We start from the raw sequence: 18,341 nt of genomic DNA, 5'->3' as shown, positions 1-18,341 counted from the left end.
GGGAGGAAAATGGGTTCAGTTCACATTTAAAGGCAAATTATCAAATTTGCGCTTAACGAAGCAATATGAGAACTGAAACACAGCCGTCCTTCGAAATTCAAACTTTCAATTTCAAATTTTGCAATGCATTTCTCCGTGAACCGATGCTTGTATAAGGTAAAAGTGTGCATAAAAATGAATACATTGGTGAAATAACATACAGAAATAGATTTTATTAGGAGAAATTGCTTGCAAAAATATGTACATTATTCAAAACTGCAGACGAAAACATATTTCTAGCAAAAATTCACACTAAAAAGCTGGCGAATCTTCAAAAGGATTTTTAAAAATTGTGGATTGCTTCAGAAATGAGGAGACCTGAAGTTAAGATTGGAAAAATAAGAAACAGAAGTATCTGAAATTGGTGGCTCGATCCATCCCTAGTCCGGGATATTTTCTTCCCCCTTTCTGTTCAGCACTGTCTGAAGGGGTGGGGCAGCAAACCTTTTTAGGCACTTAGAAACGCTGACTTTTTCTTCTTCAGCCCCAACGCATTTAACCAGCTACCTTTCAGAATGGAATACTGAAGCTGTTGTCCAAATTTTACTTTGGCAGCCCACAGGGGAACATGAGCAAATTAGTTCCACCGTCAGAAGACTTCATTTATACCAAAGTCAGGATTTGCTGTCCTCAGCCTTCCTCTGACCCCAGCGCTTCCCTGTACTTTCCACGCAGGTGATCCAGCTTATTAAAGTACAACCAAACAGTCAGCCTCAAGGAAATGGACAGAGTCCTTTCTAAATACATTCAGGCTTTGGCCAAAGAAATCAGCAGTGAGAGCCACAGTTCTTCCTTCAGTCCCTTTCCATGGGAAGTATCTTTAGGCCTGGAAAAAGGGGGGGGGGGAATAATGCTGAGCTGCAGCCTCTGATTCCCAAACCTGGAAGATTCAAAATAAGGTGATTTGTATGCAAGATCTTGAAAGTGAAGCAGTGCTGGCCATTCTTAAACAGGAGTTTTGAGATTTGGTTGCTAGATTTCCCACTGCAGATTATTATTATTAATATTTCACAATCATCCATTGTATGCTATCGGTGACATAATGAGAGATTAGCTACTGATGCTAACCCAAGAGAAAACCCTCATGTCCTTTTGCTGAAAGGTGTGCACAGCAAAAGATAAGGAATCAGTTATACTGGCATCTTATTTTAAAATTAATACTAGCTGCCTTTAGGCATTTGGAGGTGCCTCAGTTTTCCTATGAAAATCTGGGTGCCAGAAGTGTTTATAACGGAGCATTTAAACATAGGTTGGCACAAATGACTTAAATGAGGGATAGAGAACCTGGGGTTCCCCACATATTGCTAGACTGCAAGCATCATCCCCGATGACTGACTGTGCTGCTTGGGGCTCATGGGAGTCCAATAATACTTGGAGGGCCACAGCTTCTCTATCCTTGGCTTAAAAACATCAGCACAATAATACATTTTTTTTAATATAAAAAGTTTAGTTTTGGAAATCAATATAATGTGAGATGCAAACAAAAATAAACAAAGACTATTAAAAATCTAACGAAGAGATCAACTGTGTTATCAAACGGTAGAAAGAAGCAAGGGCCGTGTATCTGTAATTATAGGGTACTAGATTTTTTTTAAGCACCCATTTTTCAGAGCCATGTTTGGGACATCAAATGCAGGCCATCAGCTCTCATCTGCTTCAGCTTTATTGATATTAGAAACCAAAGTGTCTCATGAGCAGGTCCATAGAAGGAAGCAGTTCTAGGGAACACCAGAAGGGATCTGAAATGCAGGGCAGCAGCAACCATGTTGAGATCAGTTGCACAGTGTTAAGTGAAGTTTGTTTGTTCCAGATTCTTATCACATCATTTTATAACGTTTGCAGAGGCAAATATGCCAGTACGTGTTCTCTGAGAGAACAAATGAAGCAGAATAAAGAAGTCGATTCCATTATTATAGCAACACATAGGACACAAGCTGGGTCAACATATGAGAAGCCAGAGTCCTGGTTTTTTAAGGAGTAGGTCAGCAAAGGGTGTTCATCACCCACAGTGATTTGGACCAGAAGTTAGCTACAAGCCTTCCCAGAAGTTTTATGAGAAGAGAATTGTGAAAAGCCCATCAGAGAAACTATGCTAATTTAAGAATTCCTTTGTTTCCCTGCAAATGAAGTGTACTTTGAACCAAGATGTTACATTGCTAGATGATTTTGAGCAGACTACCAAAAATTTCTGACTTCTAGTTGCTTAACTTTAGGAGACACACAACAAAAACTCTTCCCCAGATACATTATGCTATTAGAAACCCTAGTCTGTGGTAACCCACACAGAGATTTGGCTGTGTGTGTGGTTTTATGCAGTTATCTTGGGATATGCCTCATGGGGTGCAGAAAGTAACTGGCTTCTCCCCCTCAAACCACCACTTTGCACTCGACTCTAGTTAGCAATAAGGAGGGAGGTCCTAATTGAAGCATCTGCCCACAGCAACTTACCCTAAACTGTGGAGTGATCAGGTAGAACCAGAAAGGGCAGTGGTTACTTGACACCCTCCATGGGATCCTTTGGCAGGAACGACGAAATTTGTCTAATATTCACAATACTTTCTAGGCTGATTTAAGCAACAAATAGAAACTAGGATGGGGATGAATGATCTTTTGCAGTGAAGAAGAGAAATATCTATAAACTTAGAGTGTGACCTCAAAGTAAAGTTCTGGGCACTCTTAGAAATTGGAAGCCTGTTACAGCAAGCTAGACAAACTTTAGCAATCAGGCTGGTGGGTCACATTGCTTCCCCAGGACTATTGTGCAATGGTTAAAATGTGCTTCTGGCATTCGAGGGGTAGGGTGATTGTGTCAAAAGGCTCTAAACGTCTGTGGAGATCATTGGGATGGAAATCCCCCTGCATGGGCGGTATGCAGTGGCTTAGACACATAAATGGTTCCACGGAACTAGTGGCCTTGAGGCTGAGTTTTGCGTCACACCCCGTTTCCAAGGGGTGACATGTAGGACACAGGGGATATAATTAGGTGTCCCCATGGTTTGTGGTCACTTGCCATTTCTAATTGTCAGTTCTTATTTTTGGGCAAATTATAGGTTCCTCTCTAAGGAAAAAGAGCCAGTCTTTGTTGATACAATCCTTTTAATATATATATATATCCCAAAATTGCTTTTCAAAAATTTTGATATCTTGGAAATGGCCCCTTCCTGTTTTCAGTAATACAGTGTACCTCGGGTTACATACGCTTCAGGTTACATACGCTTCAGGTTACAGACTCCGCTACCCAGAAATAGTACCTCGGGTTAAGAACTTTGCTTCAGGATGAGAACAGAAATCGTGCTCCAGCAGTGCGGCAGCAGCAGGAGGCCCCATTAGCTAAAGTGGTGCTTCAGGTTGAGAATAGTTTCAGGTTAAGAACGGACTTCTGGAACGAATTAAGTTCTTAACCCGAGGTACCACTGTATATGATAGATAAGAAATGGTTTCTGTGGTGAATTCCCCAAAATAAGTGGAGGCAACATTAATTTTTAATGAATGATGGTTTATTATAATTAGCAACCTAATTACAAGCGACCACTTGAAATTTGCTATAAAATTTGAGAGTGAATGAATTTGTATTGAAAAATGAGCCATTATTTTACAGGGGCATATTACAATCATCGAAAATAGGAGGAGTCATTTGTCCTTTTGTAATTGCTTGTGCTGTTTATTTCATGGACTCAGCATACAGTCTGACAGCTGGTGTTGATTCCCAAATGAAAACTCACTTCTCATTATTAAGGCATATATGGTTGCAAAAATAAGATGGGTATATTGCTCAAGCGAGCATCTCTACAAAAGATTTCAGTGGGTAGAGCTTCTGCTGAATGGCTTCTTGTTTCTTCTTCATGGTTGCCATGATGTATCCCGCTCTCCACACATCTCTAGTACCCACACCATCTCCTTACCTACACCATCACTCCCGCTCCTTGCCAAAAATGTTCTGGGCACAACCCAGCCAAAGATAACAACTTTTAAATGCTACCAATCTTTGATGGTAGAAACTTAAGCATGTTTTTCATTCTATAGATGGTGCCTATTAGATTTAAAGTAACATTAGTTTGCTGAATGTAGAGTTGCCAGGTCATCTTATGCTTTGATCCTGAGTTTTACAGTTTTACTCTCCTTTGCAGCATCTCCAGGAAAAGTAGGGAGGGACCATGGCTCAGTGGCAGAGCACGTGCTCTGCATGCGAAGAGACCCAGGTTGTTTGGCTGGCATCTCTAAACCTCTGCCAGAGACCCCAGTGAGCAGCTCAGTCAATTCTGATCAGGATGGACAAATGGTCTGAGCTGGTGTAAGGCAGCTTCCCGTGTCTCTATATATCAGGATGAGAGGCAGAATCAAGAGGACACTCTGTTTTTTGTTTCCCATTCCCATTCTCTTCATTCTAAAATTCAGCTCCTTCCCCTTTCCCCATTATGCTCTTCTTTATTCTCTCTGTTTGGGTGATCAACCGAGAGGTAGACATAAGCATCATAAATTTGTTTGAAAACACAATGGAAGCAGGGCAATTAGCATTTTGGACCGGAGAGTAGCTAGAAAGAGATACTTGAGACAACACACACACACACACACACACACACACACACACACCTATCAGGTGACTACAGCCTCGGTCCTGCTGGGACCATCCTTGGTCTTTAAGGCTACAATCCCAAGTCTGAGGACCAGAACCTGACAATCCAAGATGGATTGTACTCTGTGTTTGCAAGAACTCAAATATAGAGTTTAAAGTCAAGCTTTTTTAGAAAGTGAGCAGATTCAGTGATTTATATGACATTTGCATCTCTGTGTATGTGTATACCAAGAAAAAGTATATGTGCAGCTGTAAAATAACACTTTTTCCAGTTGTTGGTGAATTATGTTTTGTTACACATAATAATCCTCTACTTTTGTGACTTATGGTAGACTGGAAAGTGATAATTTTCTAGTTTTATACTAGTTGGGGAGACTTTTGTTTCCTTCCATTCTGGTAAGTCAAAATAAGTACTGTGTTCAAAATGGGACACACACACCCCACCTTTTAAATTGAGATATATTGTGTCCCTTTATATGAATTAGTGGTATATTGAATAGGATGCTTGTTTCAGCATTTTTCTCCAGAAAATGCAGGATATTAGAAGTCCTTCACATCCATCAGTGCTTTTCAGATCTCTTAGTATCCAAGAAGCAGCCCAGTACAGAAGCTCTTGATGAGTAAATTCAAAATGAATGCAGAAAGAGGCATTCTTGGTATACGGTTCACGTTGTTCTCCGACATCAGGATTTGCAATCCAATGCTAGGTTCCTTCTGTACAAACAGCTCAATTTCCTCCCTACCCCCAGTTGCAAGGGCACTCTGTAGGATAACCTCCCCTGCTTTTCTTCTTCCAGACTTGGGATCTGTTGATCTGGACCAGTTTGATGGGCAGACGTTAGGTGAAATGCTCAGGCACTACCTTCAGGAGCTCCCTTGCCCCGTGATTCACCCAGCAACCTACAGTGAATTACTTTACATAGTTCAAGGTAAATGCCTGCTATTTCCTTTCTACCATTTTAAAAGCTTCATATTCCAGAGTTCTGTTGTGTTTCAGGAAATCAAGGGAAAGCTGCCTGACTAGATGCATCGGACTCAATCCTATTGTATTTTCAAAGGGGCTGCAGTTGGGTAGTAGTGTTATAACTTTATACGTCTCTCTCTTTAAATATTGCTGTGATAATTTGAATTAATGTGTGGAAGCCTGTTGTGCTCTTGTATTCATGGATCAGTGAGGGCTGTTGTGATTGAGGCAGCAACATTCCTCACTAGTGGTTTTTAGTCTCTGGCTGCAGTAAGGATGTGGTTTGATGAAGGTGTTTTAATTTATTGATCACCTGCCTTTTAATGGATTAGCTTATTAATTAATCAGTTGCATTTAAATAAAATGGCATAAAGCACAGTATAGGTATATTTTACTTAATGTCATGTAAGATAAATTGCAATCTACTTGATGTAATACAGCATAAGGTAATTTACAATCTAATAAACAAAAATCACCACTCATTGTTAAGAAGGAAATACAGTCTTAATGTTTTGAAACCCATAATTGCAATAAAACACCAAAACCAAAGGTAACATAAAAAATAAACCAAAGAGCTTTAGTTTTCAGAACCACTAGTTAAAGTTAGCTCCCACTGATCATTCAACTAAAGCTTGAGTTGATGGATCTGCCAATTAAAATGTGCAACTCTAATGCTGACTTGTCTTAAAGTCACCCCATCCCAAGCCAACTGATAATGTGGCTTTGGCAGATAAATCAAAATGAGATCTAGGCCTGTCCTGTACAGAGTTCATGCTGCTAATGAAATGAGATGGGGAGGAGCTTTAACAGATTCAGTAGTAGGAATGCTGTGTTTTTCTTGGGGGGGGGGCGGAATGAGGATTGCCCTTCTTTCCAGCACGTAGCTTGGCTCACTTCTTAAACAATTATAGCTCAGTGATAGAGCATCTGCATTGCAAGCTGCACGTCCAAAGCATCTCTAGGTAGGGTTGAAAGAGAGCCCTGCCTGGAGAGCCGCTGCCCCTCAATGCAGACCATACTGAGCTAGATGATCTGGCTTGGTATAAGGCAGCTTCCCAGGTTTGTTCCTAGAATGTTTTATTGTTCTGTTTATCAGGCTGCCTGGGTAGGTCCACCTCTCGTCTACTCATAGGGAAATATATTCTGAACAGCAAGGGTTAATGCATGAGATGTGGTTGTGGGTTAGTATATGGAGGAGCTTACCTTAAGGTCCAAACTAGTTGGGACATGCTATTACATGTATCCTTCTTCCACCTTTGTAAAAGAAAAAGAAGCAGGGGGAAAACAAACTTGGGAAGTTGCAGGTTTAAGCAGAATAATGGCAGGAGAAGGAGGGCTGTTCCACCACTTCCCCTCTGGCCATTTCTCTGGTCAAACTCCCAACAAGGTATTTATTTCCCCTCTGCAGAAGAAAGTGCTGAGCTTTCCATTGTAGGAGGCAGTGCATAGATTCCCTTTATTTTCCTTCGCCACCAGGAAAAGCAGCATGTCCCAATGCACTGGACGCTATTGACAATTATTTCTTTTAAAATGTGCCAAATAGCTCCCTTCAGGTGTGGATTAGATAACTTTCTGCGTGTGTTCTAAGAACAAAGGAGGTGGTCTTGGCAAGCTTTGACGGCTGATTTACCTATTGTTTAGATTTGCACCACACTTTCCTGCCCTGATTCAGTTTCCATTTATTGCATCATCCCTGCCCTTTCAAAGAAATGAGATGGCAAAAGTAAAGTAACGAGGTGGAGGCTAGGCATGTCTCTCGTTCCAGTTCCATTCGAGTTTAATAGAATTCCTGTGCTACAAAGAACCAATAAAGGCAAAATCAATTTATTAAATGTAACTCCCCTGCCTGAAGCTTCTGTGCTGGGTGTGGGGCTGTGCAGTTGTTGGCTTCAGACCAGTGTTGTGTTTTTCAACTTGCCTGTATACATGGTGGGTGCTCCAACTTAGTGCATGAGCATGTTGATAAGTGGTAGCGGTGGTGGTGGTGACAGCCAACGGCCAGCTGAACATCAATGTTGTTGTGCTGGAGACAGTCAGGAGTTTATAGCGTTGGGAGAAATTAAGAAGGAGACTGGAAACTGTAAAGAGCCCTGTCCAAATTCCAGTTCACATTCTTCCTATTCTTAGTAGTCCGGACACACCAGGAGACATGGTGCTGCTGCCTCAAGCACTGAAAAGGATATAAGCTCAGACCGTGTATGTTACTCCAGGCCAGAAGCCCAAGTGGCTGCCAAGTCCCTGTGATACTGGCCTAGAAAGAAAGTGTTATTGTAATTTTTTGGCTGAGCTGCCTGGTAGGGTTTTAACTGCAAACGAGTCCTTTTTTGGCTTTATATGGGCATAGAAAAATCTCTGGGGCCTTTTTTAGTTTGACAAGTTGGAAGCCCCTCTTAGTTCTTGCGGGGCGTTTTTTTATTCTCCTCCTCTTCCTCCTCCTCTTCTTCTCCTTGGCCCTATATATAAATAAGTTTCTGTGTTTAGATTTAGATTTTACTGGAATTATTTGTTGGAAGCTTCAGGCCAAATACTTGAAACTGTGAAAGTTAAAAGAAGCAGAACTCAGAAGAGGAGACTTTGGCTTTTCAGTGATCAGCAGAAGAATCTTAGCTACTTGATTCCAAAGCCCCTGTAAAATGCATGCGTTTTTAAAAGAATGCTATAAAAATAATAGCTAATAATAATGCTTAATGATACTTTCTATTACTGTAGACCTATAAGCAGCAAGCCTCCTAAGCACCCTCGTCTTCATCTATCTTATGTGTTCTGCCTCCTGAGAGATGCCAAAAATAATTCTCCAATTTACAAACCGGGAACTTAGACCCAGTATGATTAATGACATCCCCACATAAAATATGATGAGAAGAGACAGTTTGCCACTTACTTTGTATGCATTACTGGTAACCATCTCCTAAAAATGCATCTGTATTGTCCATCAAGCATTGATATAGACAGTTCTAGCTCATACTGCTCTGTATAAAAATCTACATGCATGAGCCCACCAAACCAAAGAAGGTTGCTGCTGTTACTTTTGTCAGAGCAATTCACCTGTTGGAGGGTTTCCTGGATTCCTTCCTTCCTTCCTTCCATTTTCTAAACAGGTGACTGCTGGTGGTCAAAACTGACAGAGCCAAGAACTTTTACTCAGTGCTGGGCCTGTGGCCCTGATCCAGCAAACAGAAACTCTGTTTATGATACTAAGTGCTGGATGCAGAAATACAGCATGAGCGCTATGCCAGCATCCATTTGCAATCAACAGGAATGGATCCAGAATCTGGTAAGCATGCAGACGCCTGCTTTTTGCCTACAGATTGCTTATTTTGGATCATTTCCTTGCCCTGAACCAGTTACGGGCAAATTGGTATCACTTCCAGCCCGTTGTAATTTTGTGATCATTACTACTGCCAACAGATTAGAATCAAATTTGACATATATCATCTTTGTTCTGTAAGAGCACAGCTATTTTAAAGGTGTACCTTATATGTTACTTATTTTGGAAAAACTCTGCCAGAGCTTAGGCATGTTGACTCAAGCTCCATAAAGCTGAGAAAGTAGAAGCTAAGGCCAACATCTTAGCAGAGCGCCCTTGGGTCAGTGATGTTGTCAGAAATGGACAGTGTCACTTCAGCTTCACACCTTGTGCTGACTGTGGTTGGTAATAAAGTGTATCTCATCAGCTGAATACATACCATACATTTAAAACCCACCCCCCACCACCACAATAATTCTGGGAACTGTAGTTTGCCCACCACACAGTTACAATTCCCAGCACTCATAACAAACTACAGTTCCCAGGATTATTGGGATGTGTGTGCTTTAAATGTATGATGTGTACACAGCCTGTGTCTAATCAGAGTTCCTTAAGTTCTTACAGCAAGGTGGAGGAGAATTCCAACTGGAACCCTACAACTGCATGCATGCAAAGTACTGAACTCTGATTGTCTTCCAAGTTGCAGTATGTGTCTCCGAGTCAAGACAAATGCACATCTAGTAATGTGAAGCTGTTGCAAGAGTTTAGTTCTCTTGCTGTTGCAGGTTTCAGGCATATGCTCAGCCCATAAATTTGCTTTCAGTGCCAGAACTGAGTTCACAGGTCTGTTACACAAAAATTCGGGCCTGGATTATTATCATTATTTTTCCCCATCTCCCTCTCCCCTCCCACCAAACTTTCTTAATCTCAGCAGCCTCATTCTGTTCCTTTGTGGAGCATCACCAATCCAATGCACGATTCCTGTGTGGAAGGAGAGAGGGAAGAACTTCACTTCACAGACCAGCAGTAGGACTGGCTTACATGGTTACAATTTGTTCCATACCACCGAAAGCTGCAGTTTTCCTCCTGCATTCCCAAGGTCTTTCAAAGGCAGAATCCTTTCAGCTGGGTCCAGCCAAAATACATTCTTTTAAAAATCTGGTTCCAACATCCAAAAGTATTTATAAGCACCTAAGCCAACATTTGGATACAATTTTTTTCCTTGTCCAGAATTTTCCTGCTAAAATTGTCTTAATTATTGTAATAACAAGGCTCCATCCTCTTCCCAAGGAAGATGAAAAACCTATTCCTTCACAATATCCATTAAAGATCCAGTCAGATGAAAGCAAATGAGCACAAGGAAATGCTGTGTGAAGCATTTGCAACGTGGTACCACTTTTGTTTCCTGAAAGAAAAGCTGGCAATGATTCAAGCCAGCAGACAAATCTGCCTACAGTTGGAACCCCTGGTTTCTTTAGCCAACCTGAGAAGACTGTGGGTTTGCCATGTTAACTGGAGAGCAGGGGCCTAATTTCTGGTTGTAGGTCTTCCCAGAGCACTGCCACCTGCTGCCTCCAGGAAAACCTAAAGGGGTCTACCAAGAAAGAGGGTGACTACCAGAGTTCACTGCCTAAGAGCCTCTCAAATGTGGAGCCAACCCTGAAGTGCATGGTCAGCCAAGTACTGCCATCCTTTTGACCACATGCTGAACAGAAGCTTCTGCACTTCACCACGACAGAGCTGCTGTTCTGTAATTTCTCTAATTGGAGAATTGAGAGCTTCATGCCATGGCATGTCTCAAGTGAAGCTTTCACAATGGGAGTACTAGAGGCCAGACTGAACTCAGACAAGCTTTGGGTTATTCTTCTCCCTCCCCCTCTCCCTTCTTTGGCTCAGCCAGTTTGAGTAACACAAGAAGGGCAGACAAGGCAGGGATTTCCCTTCTGTTGGAAGAGCTGGCACCATAGGCTATTGTTTCACCCTTTAGCCTAGGGCTGAGCCCAACCACTGTGGTCTGGAAAAGTAACCAAAACCTCTTTCCCAGGAGTGGAAGTTGTTTATGGCAGGGTGATCCACAGCTCTCTCATGAGAGTTCCTAACACAGCTCCTGAGGGCCAAACTAGACATGATGATGGCAGTTCCATGTGATCCAAGCATGGAATTGCTCCAGTCATGTGGAAGGAAAGGTTGGGTACAATTTGAATAGCAAAAAAGGGGGCAAGTGGATGAGACAGCACTGAACCCTGCCCTCCACATGCAGCTTGATTCTCCACAATCCCTCTCCTGCAAAAGTTCTAATATCAGAATTTTAGAGAAGAAAACAAGAGAAACAAGGTGAATTAAGTGACAGGCAGGGAGAAGGTTCTGTGTTTCTCATCCATGCACACCTTCTGCTAGTCAAACCCAGGGCCAGACTAATGCAAAGGACAAGACGGCGGCCACCCACCCAATTCCACATGCAGAAGTTGACTCGTCTGACCGTTGAATGTTACTTCAGCACTGGCACTAGGATGGCATCCCCCAAGGTTCCTGAAGGTAGCAGGGGCTGGGGGACCCTCTGTGTGGCAGAGAAAGCTTCATCTTCCAATAGAAGAGGATGCTGCTTCCCAGAATTTGGTACCTGAGGTGGTTGCCTCATTCCACCTAATACAGTAGTAAGGCTGGCCCTGCTCAGATCCCCACCTATTTCTGTGTAATTGGGGCAGTTCTATATATTTCAGCACACATGACGTGCCTTGGCACATGTCATTTGGTCTGGCCTTTCTAGAATGGGATAGCTGGCAATTTGGGTTAAGAAACAAACAGTACCTGTCAGGGTAGAAATATGGAACTAATTTATTACCTAGTTTGGCCCTCAGCAGGTCTTAAATGTAGGCTGGTTGTGCAGCGTGGCTGGTTGCAGGAGACTGGAAAATCTGGTACCCAGGAGGCGGAGAGCAACATGGACATAGTGTTTCAAGTAGCCTCCCAGCCTTATTCCTGCTTTTCATAGACTTTGTTGGCTCACAGCGATGTTCTCACAATGAGGTGAGAAAATACTGCAAATACTGAGTATCTGGAATTCCCCTGGCGGGCCACAAATAGTCCAGGAACAGCATGTGCACCGTACGTTATGCAGGTCTGCAAATTTGTGCAGTCCCTTTTTATCCAGATCAACATATTTTGTCCTATGCCTCTTTTAGCCATAGTTACACAATCGCTTTTGCTTAATGCATTGTTTTGGCCTTCTGCACTTAAATGTCTGGTGTCAGCTTCCCTCGACCTCCCACATTAGCATGGGCTATGCTTTACTCCACCAAAACCCACCCACCCACACAATCCACATTGGAAATAAGTCTTTTCTCTGCCCCAAACTTTTCCAGAGTCAATCGCTCCATTAATTTTTTACATTTCATCCTGGACCTGCCCTTGAAGGGAGTGCAGCACTGGGATGGTGTATCTCTGCTCCCACATTACTTACTCCAAAGGAAATCAAAGGGTGTCTTCTGCCCAAGCAAAAAAGGAAAAGGGAAAAAAAGGACTTAATTAGAAAGCAATTAGTTGGCCTTGCTCATTAAATTACTTCAAAGCAGAGCCATCTCCCCCTGCCCCTTCTTGCTCTCCCCACACCTCTCAGCCAAAGAGTTCCTAAAATTCCACGGTGGCTCTGATCTCTGTTCTTTTTGGAACCCAGGAAGGAATCCAGCGCCAGCAGAAAGGGGAGTCAAACAAGTGTTTCCAGCCGAGGCATTTAAAAGTGTCCTTTCGGGAGAGAATTTGAAATTAAACTGGTCTTTTTAATCTTCTGCCACAGAGACTCGGGACTTGGCTGCTGCCTTGCATGCTTGGGTAATCGCCTGGCCTGGCTAGCGTTGTGCCTTGCATGTGGGGCTGCCCTTGATAACAGTTGGAGATTCAATAGATCGCAAGTGGTTCAAAGGGTTATTTATTTTATCTTTGTTTTCAGTGTTGATGAATTTATGCATCCTTGCTTTTTGTTTGGTTTGTGGATTTTAGCCATATTTTTCTCTCTCTCTGCACCACTTGGATAGTTTTTTCCTTAATCAGTTGGTTTATGAAATTTCTAAATAAATAAATAGCTGCATTTGACCGCAGAAACCATATCGCAAATTCAAGGTGCTGATTTTTCCTTAAATGACTTGCATCTAGGATACAAGGCATGGCCCCAGTGTACCTTGCTGGTAGCTGCCGCCATTTTCATTGGTGGGGAAATATTTCACGTTCACCTGCAAGCATGTTTCATGAGCCAAACAGCTGTTATACAACTGCTGTCCCCAGGGGCAGGACGAAGTTAGGCCATCGAGCCTTTTCCTATTTGCTGTAATCAGATGAAATACGGTAAAATAAGGAAGCAGTTCAGGACCAGTGTAGCTCAGCTAGCAATAATTGGTGTTTGTGCAGCCATGTGATTGCACAAAATTGGAAACATGCAAGCAGGACGCAGACATCATTTTAGCACGCAGGGCATATTAATGTTTCCGTAAACAACGACCCTTATCTGTAAAAGCCCCAGTCAGAGGAATTGGAAGACTGTCTTCCTTGCAAAATCTGAAAAGGCTTTGGTGAATATACTTTTAACCACAAATAAAAGTTGAGAAAGAATGGTTTGGAACTGACCTAGAAAGACTGCAGAACATCTGGCCAAATACCCAGATTTTATGAATAATGCCTTTCCATTGTTTTTTTAAAAAAAATCTCTGAGGAAAGTGGTTGGGGACCATCACTTTTCTGCTTCTGATTTTAGATCAATCCTATCACACACACACACACACCCCAATTCCAGGCATCCACTGTATTGGCACCGCACCAGTGAGGTGTAGTTACGGGGTTGGTCTAAATGTCCTCACAGGATCCCTTCCAAACTAGTGGCTCTGGCTGTAAAAGATCCAAGATTAACAGTATAAGGAACTGGTTTTGCAAGATCTTTGCCTGCGGCTTGTCTGCTACATTTCTGTATGGGCCAGAAAGATGGGAAGATGACTCACCCCTTTGTCCTTTTCCTGGCCAGGGTGTGTGTGTGAGAGAGAGTGTGTGTGCGTGCATACAAAATCTGCAGCTCTGGAGTTAGACCAAGTTGATCCTGAGGAACGAACGGCAGAGGGCTGAGCTGCTCTCTGTAGGAAATTGTGATGGCGCTGGCAGCAATTTGATGGCGAACAGTGAATTTAGGGGCACCTGTTGAGGTCTCTCATGCTGTGAACATCCACCTATCATCATCTTGTTTGTTTGTAAATCAGTGCAAATGCTACAAAACGCCTGAAGTCTCTAGTTCCTGAGGAAACAGAGCCTGAGTTAACACAGCACCCCTGGTGTTCTCACCACTCAGCCTCAGAGAGGGTAGGGCGAGCATAACAGTATATTGTTACATGCACCCCCACTTTCCCCCAATTTCGGGGGGACAGTACTTACAGTACAGTACTTACACACAGGTTTGGTTTCCTTCAGATGAAAAGATCACTGGAGATTTATGGGGTGGTGTTTTGTAATATTTATTTACAAATTGAGCTTAGATGGTAGCAAACACTCCAGCAGCACAATCTACAGTCCCAAATCAGAACTCCAGAGAGAGACAGCTTTGAAAAACAGGGCTCAACTCTAGCCCTCTTGCCTCTTTCTCAGACCTCTTCAAAACTGCAGTCTTTGTTTCTCTCACAGACACTGATCTTGCTTACATCATCCTTAGCTGGGAGTGGGGGTGCAGAGGGAGAGAAAGCTGTACGCTTTTTGCCAAGATAGCTCTCACCTTCCGGAGGAATCTCCAGCTGCTTCTTTGTCATTTTGGGCCGTTTACCTGTAATTTTCCTTACCAAAAAAAAAAAAAAGAACTTGACAACTTTGCCACTGACTATTAAAGAAGTTTCAAGCAGTGCTTCCAACTCCGTTAACCCTCTCCTGTCCGTTCATGTGACCTGCTCTCCCAGCAGCAAAAAATCAAAACCACGAGGACAGGAGAAACAAAACCTCACGTAGCAAAACCGACAGTTACTCTCAGTATCTCCCTGGCAACTCTGCTGCCACCCACCAATTGCAGTAGCACTCGCTGCTTTAATTTCACCATATTGGCTATGCAAGCAAGGCACCACCCAGCCAGCATGTGGCTATGGCCAGAAGGTCAGAATGATGTCAGAGAATCCACCCAATGCCCCCTCCACCACACAAGACATAGGCAGGCTGTTGGGAACAGTCGGTGTGCCTGGTCATGGGCAGGAGGATTTGTATGTAGAACCCGTAGTTGACCCAGGAGAAAGGTTGGAGTCCTGCTGTAGTAGCAAGGAATCTGCATAGACGTAGCTTAGGCTACTGCACACAACACTTTTGCACTGAGTGTCTGTGCGAAGGTAGTAAGGGAGAGGGATGGTGTGGTGCCACGTTGCAAGGGCAAAGCAAACAGCTTTGAAATATGGCTGGTAAATCCAGGAGCAGGTAAATCCAGGTTGGCCCCTGCCAAGGGTGTGGAATATTCAACGGCAGTCAAACCAAAAATTCAATGTTTGCTAGATAGGCACATGATAGGAGCTGAAGCTCTCAGAGTTTTCCTGTATGTTTGCTAGAGAGAACTCTGTGAAACACTCCCACTGTGCCCTGACAGGCAGAGCCATCTTTAATGTTCTTACCAGTGTGGGCACACTCCTCTTTTTTCCCCTTTCCTTTTCACTCTTACTTCTTCATCTCACCCCCAAGCCCAAAATGTGAGAACTGCTAAGTATGAGCTACAGCTCCAACGCCACCTTAAGCTAAAGCATGTCTTTGAAGAGCCAGTGTGGTGTAGTGGTTAAGAGCGGTAGTCTCGTAAGCTGGGGAACCGGGTTCGTGTCTCCGCTCCTCCACATGCAGCTGCTGGGTGACCTTGGGCCAGTCACACTTCTTTGAAGTCTCTCAGCCCCACTCACCTCACAGAGTTTTTGTTGTGGGGGAGGAAGGGAAAGGAGAATGCTAGCCGCTTTGAGACTCCTTAAAGGGAGTGAAAGGCGGGATATCAAATCCAAACTCTTCTTTGAAGCAGGCCCAAGAGGGGTTGGGCGCACAAAAATTGTGCCTCTTTCCACTCTGGCTCAGAGTGGCTAAGAGCCTATCAGAGTGCTCCCTGGGCCACTTCTCTGGGTGGCCAACATCTCCTTGCCAAGGACAGAAGGGACGTGTGTGTGTGTGTGTGTGTGTGTGTGCTGATACAGCTCCTTGCTAAGGGCACAAGAGAGCCTAGGTAACTCAGTGGGGACAAGCAGTGGAATAGGAAATAGGAGGTGAGATTGAGTCCCAGGCCTGGGAAATGCACTTACCGGTATATTTTGGCTTTTCTGCCAGCAACTGTAATTTGGGAGGGGAAAGGAACTAGAACTTAGGACCCCTGTTCCAAAGAGCAACGCCTTAACACACAGCCACAGAAGTCACACCAGTGAATTCTTTGTAGGTCCCTAGGAGCCTTAGCATTTGCAAGTTCCCTTCCATAAGATCAGAAGAGGTGCCTGCTGTATCAGGTCAATGGACCCACTAGTCCAGCATCATCTTCTTCTCCTCATAGGGGCCAACCAGAGCATAAGAGCACCCTGCCCTCCCACAGTTTCTGGCAACTGATATTCAGAAGAATTACTGCCTCTGGGAGTCAGAGCATAGCCACCAGGGCTAGCAGCCAGGGTTGACCCACCCACAAGGCAAGTTGAGGCAACCAAGGCAGGTAGCAGGATCCACGGGGCAGCAGATCCAGCCACCAAGGAATGCATTTCCCGCTGCTGCTCCTGCCATAGTGGCAACAACGACTGCAGCACATTCCTTGGAAGCTGGGTCTGCCTTTTCCTCAGCAGCCCTCCAGTCCTGCCTCTACAATGGCCTCTTGGGGAATAGGAGGCACTTCTTGTTCTCCTCCCACTTCTAGGGAGGAAATGGTGGGGGCTGCCCTCTGGGGTCTCCTGGGTTCTGCACTGGTGTGATTCAGAGTGGACCCATTTCCCCACCCTCAGCCTTTGATTCCCACCTCAACCATCAGGTAAGGCTGATTTGATACCCCTGCCTTGTTCCTGAGGTACATCTTCACTCATCCCACATTCCCTGGTGGAGGAGGTGCCATTTTGTGGTTTGCCTCAGGTGCCAAAATGTCTTGGGCCACCCAGCTAGCAGCCTTATCCTCCATGGATCTGTCCAGTCCTCTTTCAAAGCCATCCAGCTTGGTGGCCATCTGCCTCTCGCGTGAAGAAATATATGTTATCAAGATGCCAAATCAACACAAACACTGATTGCACCTAGGCTGGTGTTTCTGGTGGCTACCTGTCTCACACCTGTGCAACCCCCTTTCCTTAGATGCTCATCAAAATCAAAGTCTGAAAATAGAGCTGAAAATAGACATCGGTGCTGAAATCTAAAAAAGAAAGCACCAAAATTCCAGTAAAATACTGAGTTAAGCATGGTGGTGGCTAGTTTAAACAGCCATGTTTTTGAAGGAATCATGTTTCCACCAATAAGTTTTATGTATTGCTATGCCACCAACAATCTCATAATATTTCAGTCTTTTTCTCTCTTTTTTGAACTAAGAATTCTGCATTCTTGTGATATTTTGACCTGAGTTCCCCCTTCACACTGGTGTTTTATTACGGGCGTATTCTGTAGGATGTTCTCAACACAATAGCAGTCTCCCCTTCCAAACGCTGAAACAAACAACAACAACCAAAATTTAATGTCGCACGCTAGTAGAACAGAAAAGAGATGTAGTAAGTTGAACGACACGTGCGCGTCTTTGGAGCCTGAATTTGAGATTTTAATTTACTTTGCGTATTGTATTTTATTTAAGGCATTAATGGATCCCCATCCCTGCAAGCTGCCTCCAGGGAACGTATGATTCAGACACCTTCTCTGTGCTCCCCCACCCCTCCTCTCCAGGTCGTGAGCATTTTGCAGCAAGGGACATTTTGAAAAGTTAAAAAAAAAAAAAAATCAAGAGACAGCTGGCAACTCTCAGCATGTTTGTCCACAATGGTAGATGCTGCACCGTAAAGGTGCTACGGTGGAATGTTCTTTGTTGCTAGGGCTTCTTTTTCTTCGCCCCTTTAAATCAAATGAGCTCCTTGAATCCTTTGCTAGAGGAAAGGTCAGGCACACAGAGTGTTGCTAATGCTCTAATGAAGAGCTGGGGGGGGGGGCGGCAGTGAGACATCAAAGGAGCCTTTGCCAGTACTGGAGGGTCTGTGTGTGCGGAGCAATGCATAGCTGCAACGGCAACACAAACCCCAGCCAGCCCGAAGGCTTTGCTTTCTCGGCTGCTAAGTGGATTTGTCTCGATCCTATTTGCTGGGGAAATGTGGCTGAGCAGATCTCAGCTTTACCCTGGCGTTTAGGAGAGCTGCCTGTGAGTGCTGCTGGAATTTATTTATTTCATTGAAACAGCTTTGCTGAGTTTAATTACTACCCAGCATGGTGTAGACCACAAACTGGGGCAGGATGGCAGGGGTGGCAAAGGCTGCTCTTGCCCTGGTCACGACATCCTCACACAAGGGCTTATATAGCTTAACAAAACCTTAACGGGATTTGCT

At 43.9% G+C, this 18,341-nt stretch overlaps 1 protein-coding gene across 3 annotated transcripts in view; it reads left to right on the top strand.

Annotated features, from left to right (window-relative positions):
- The window catches only part of LOC310680796 (phosphatidylinositol 3-kinase regulatory subunit gamma), a 237,361-nt gene that overhangs the window by 59,501 nt on the left and 159,519 nt on the right, over positions 1–18,341 (top strand). For 2 of the 3 annotated variants that reach the window (XM_083447786.1, XM_083447787.1), the window contains exon 5: positions 5,410–5,541. The exons of the other annotated variant lie outside the window; for it this stretch is intronic. In XM_083447786.1, coding sequence (XP_083303912.1) covers positions 5,410–5,541 — 132 coding nt within the window. The remainder of the gene's footprint in view (positions 1–5,409; positions 5,542–18,341) is intronic. 3 annotated transcript variants of the gene reach the window in all.

The sequence above is a fragment of the Podarcis tiliguerta genome, assembly GCF_965153285.1.
Source record: "Podarcis tiliguerta genome assembly, chromosome: 6".
In the NCBI taxonomy this organism is placed as follows: Eukaryota; Metazoa; Chordata; class Lepidosauria; order Squamata; family Lacertidae; genus Podarcis; species Podarcis tiliguerta.
The sequence above is the reverse complement of the archived record's forward strand: the minus strand, read 5'-3'. Positions and strand labels throughout refer to the sequence as shown.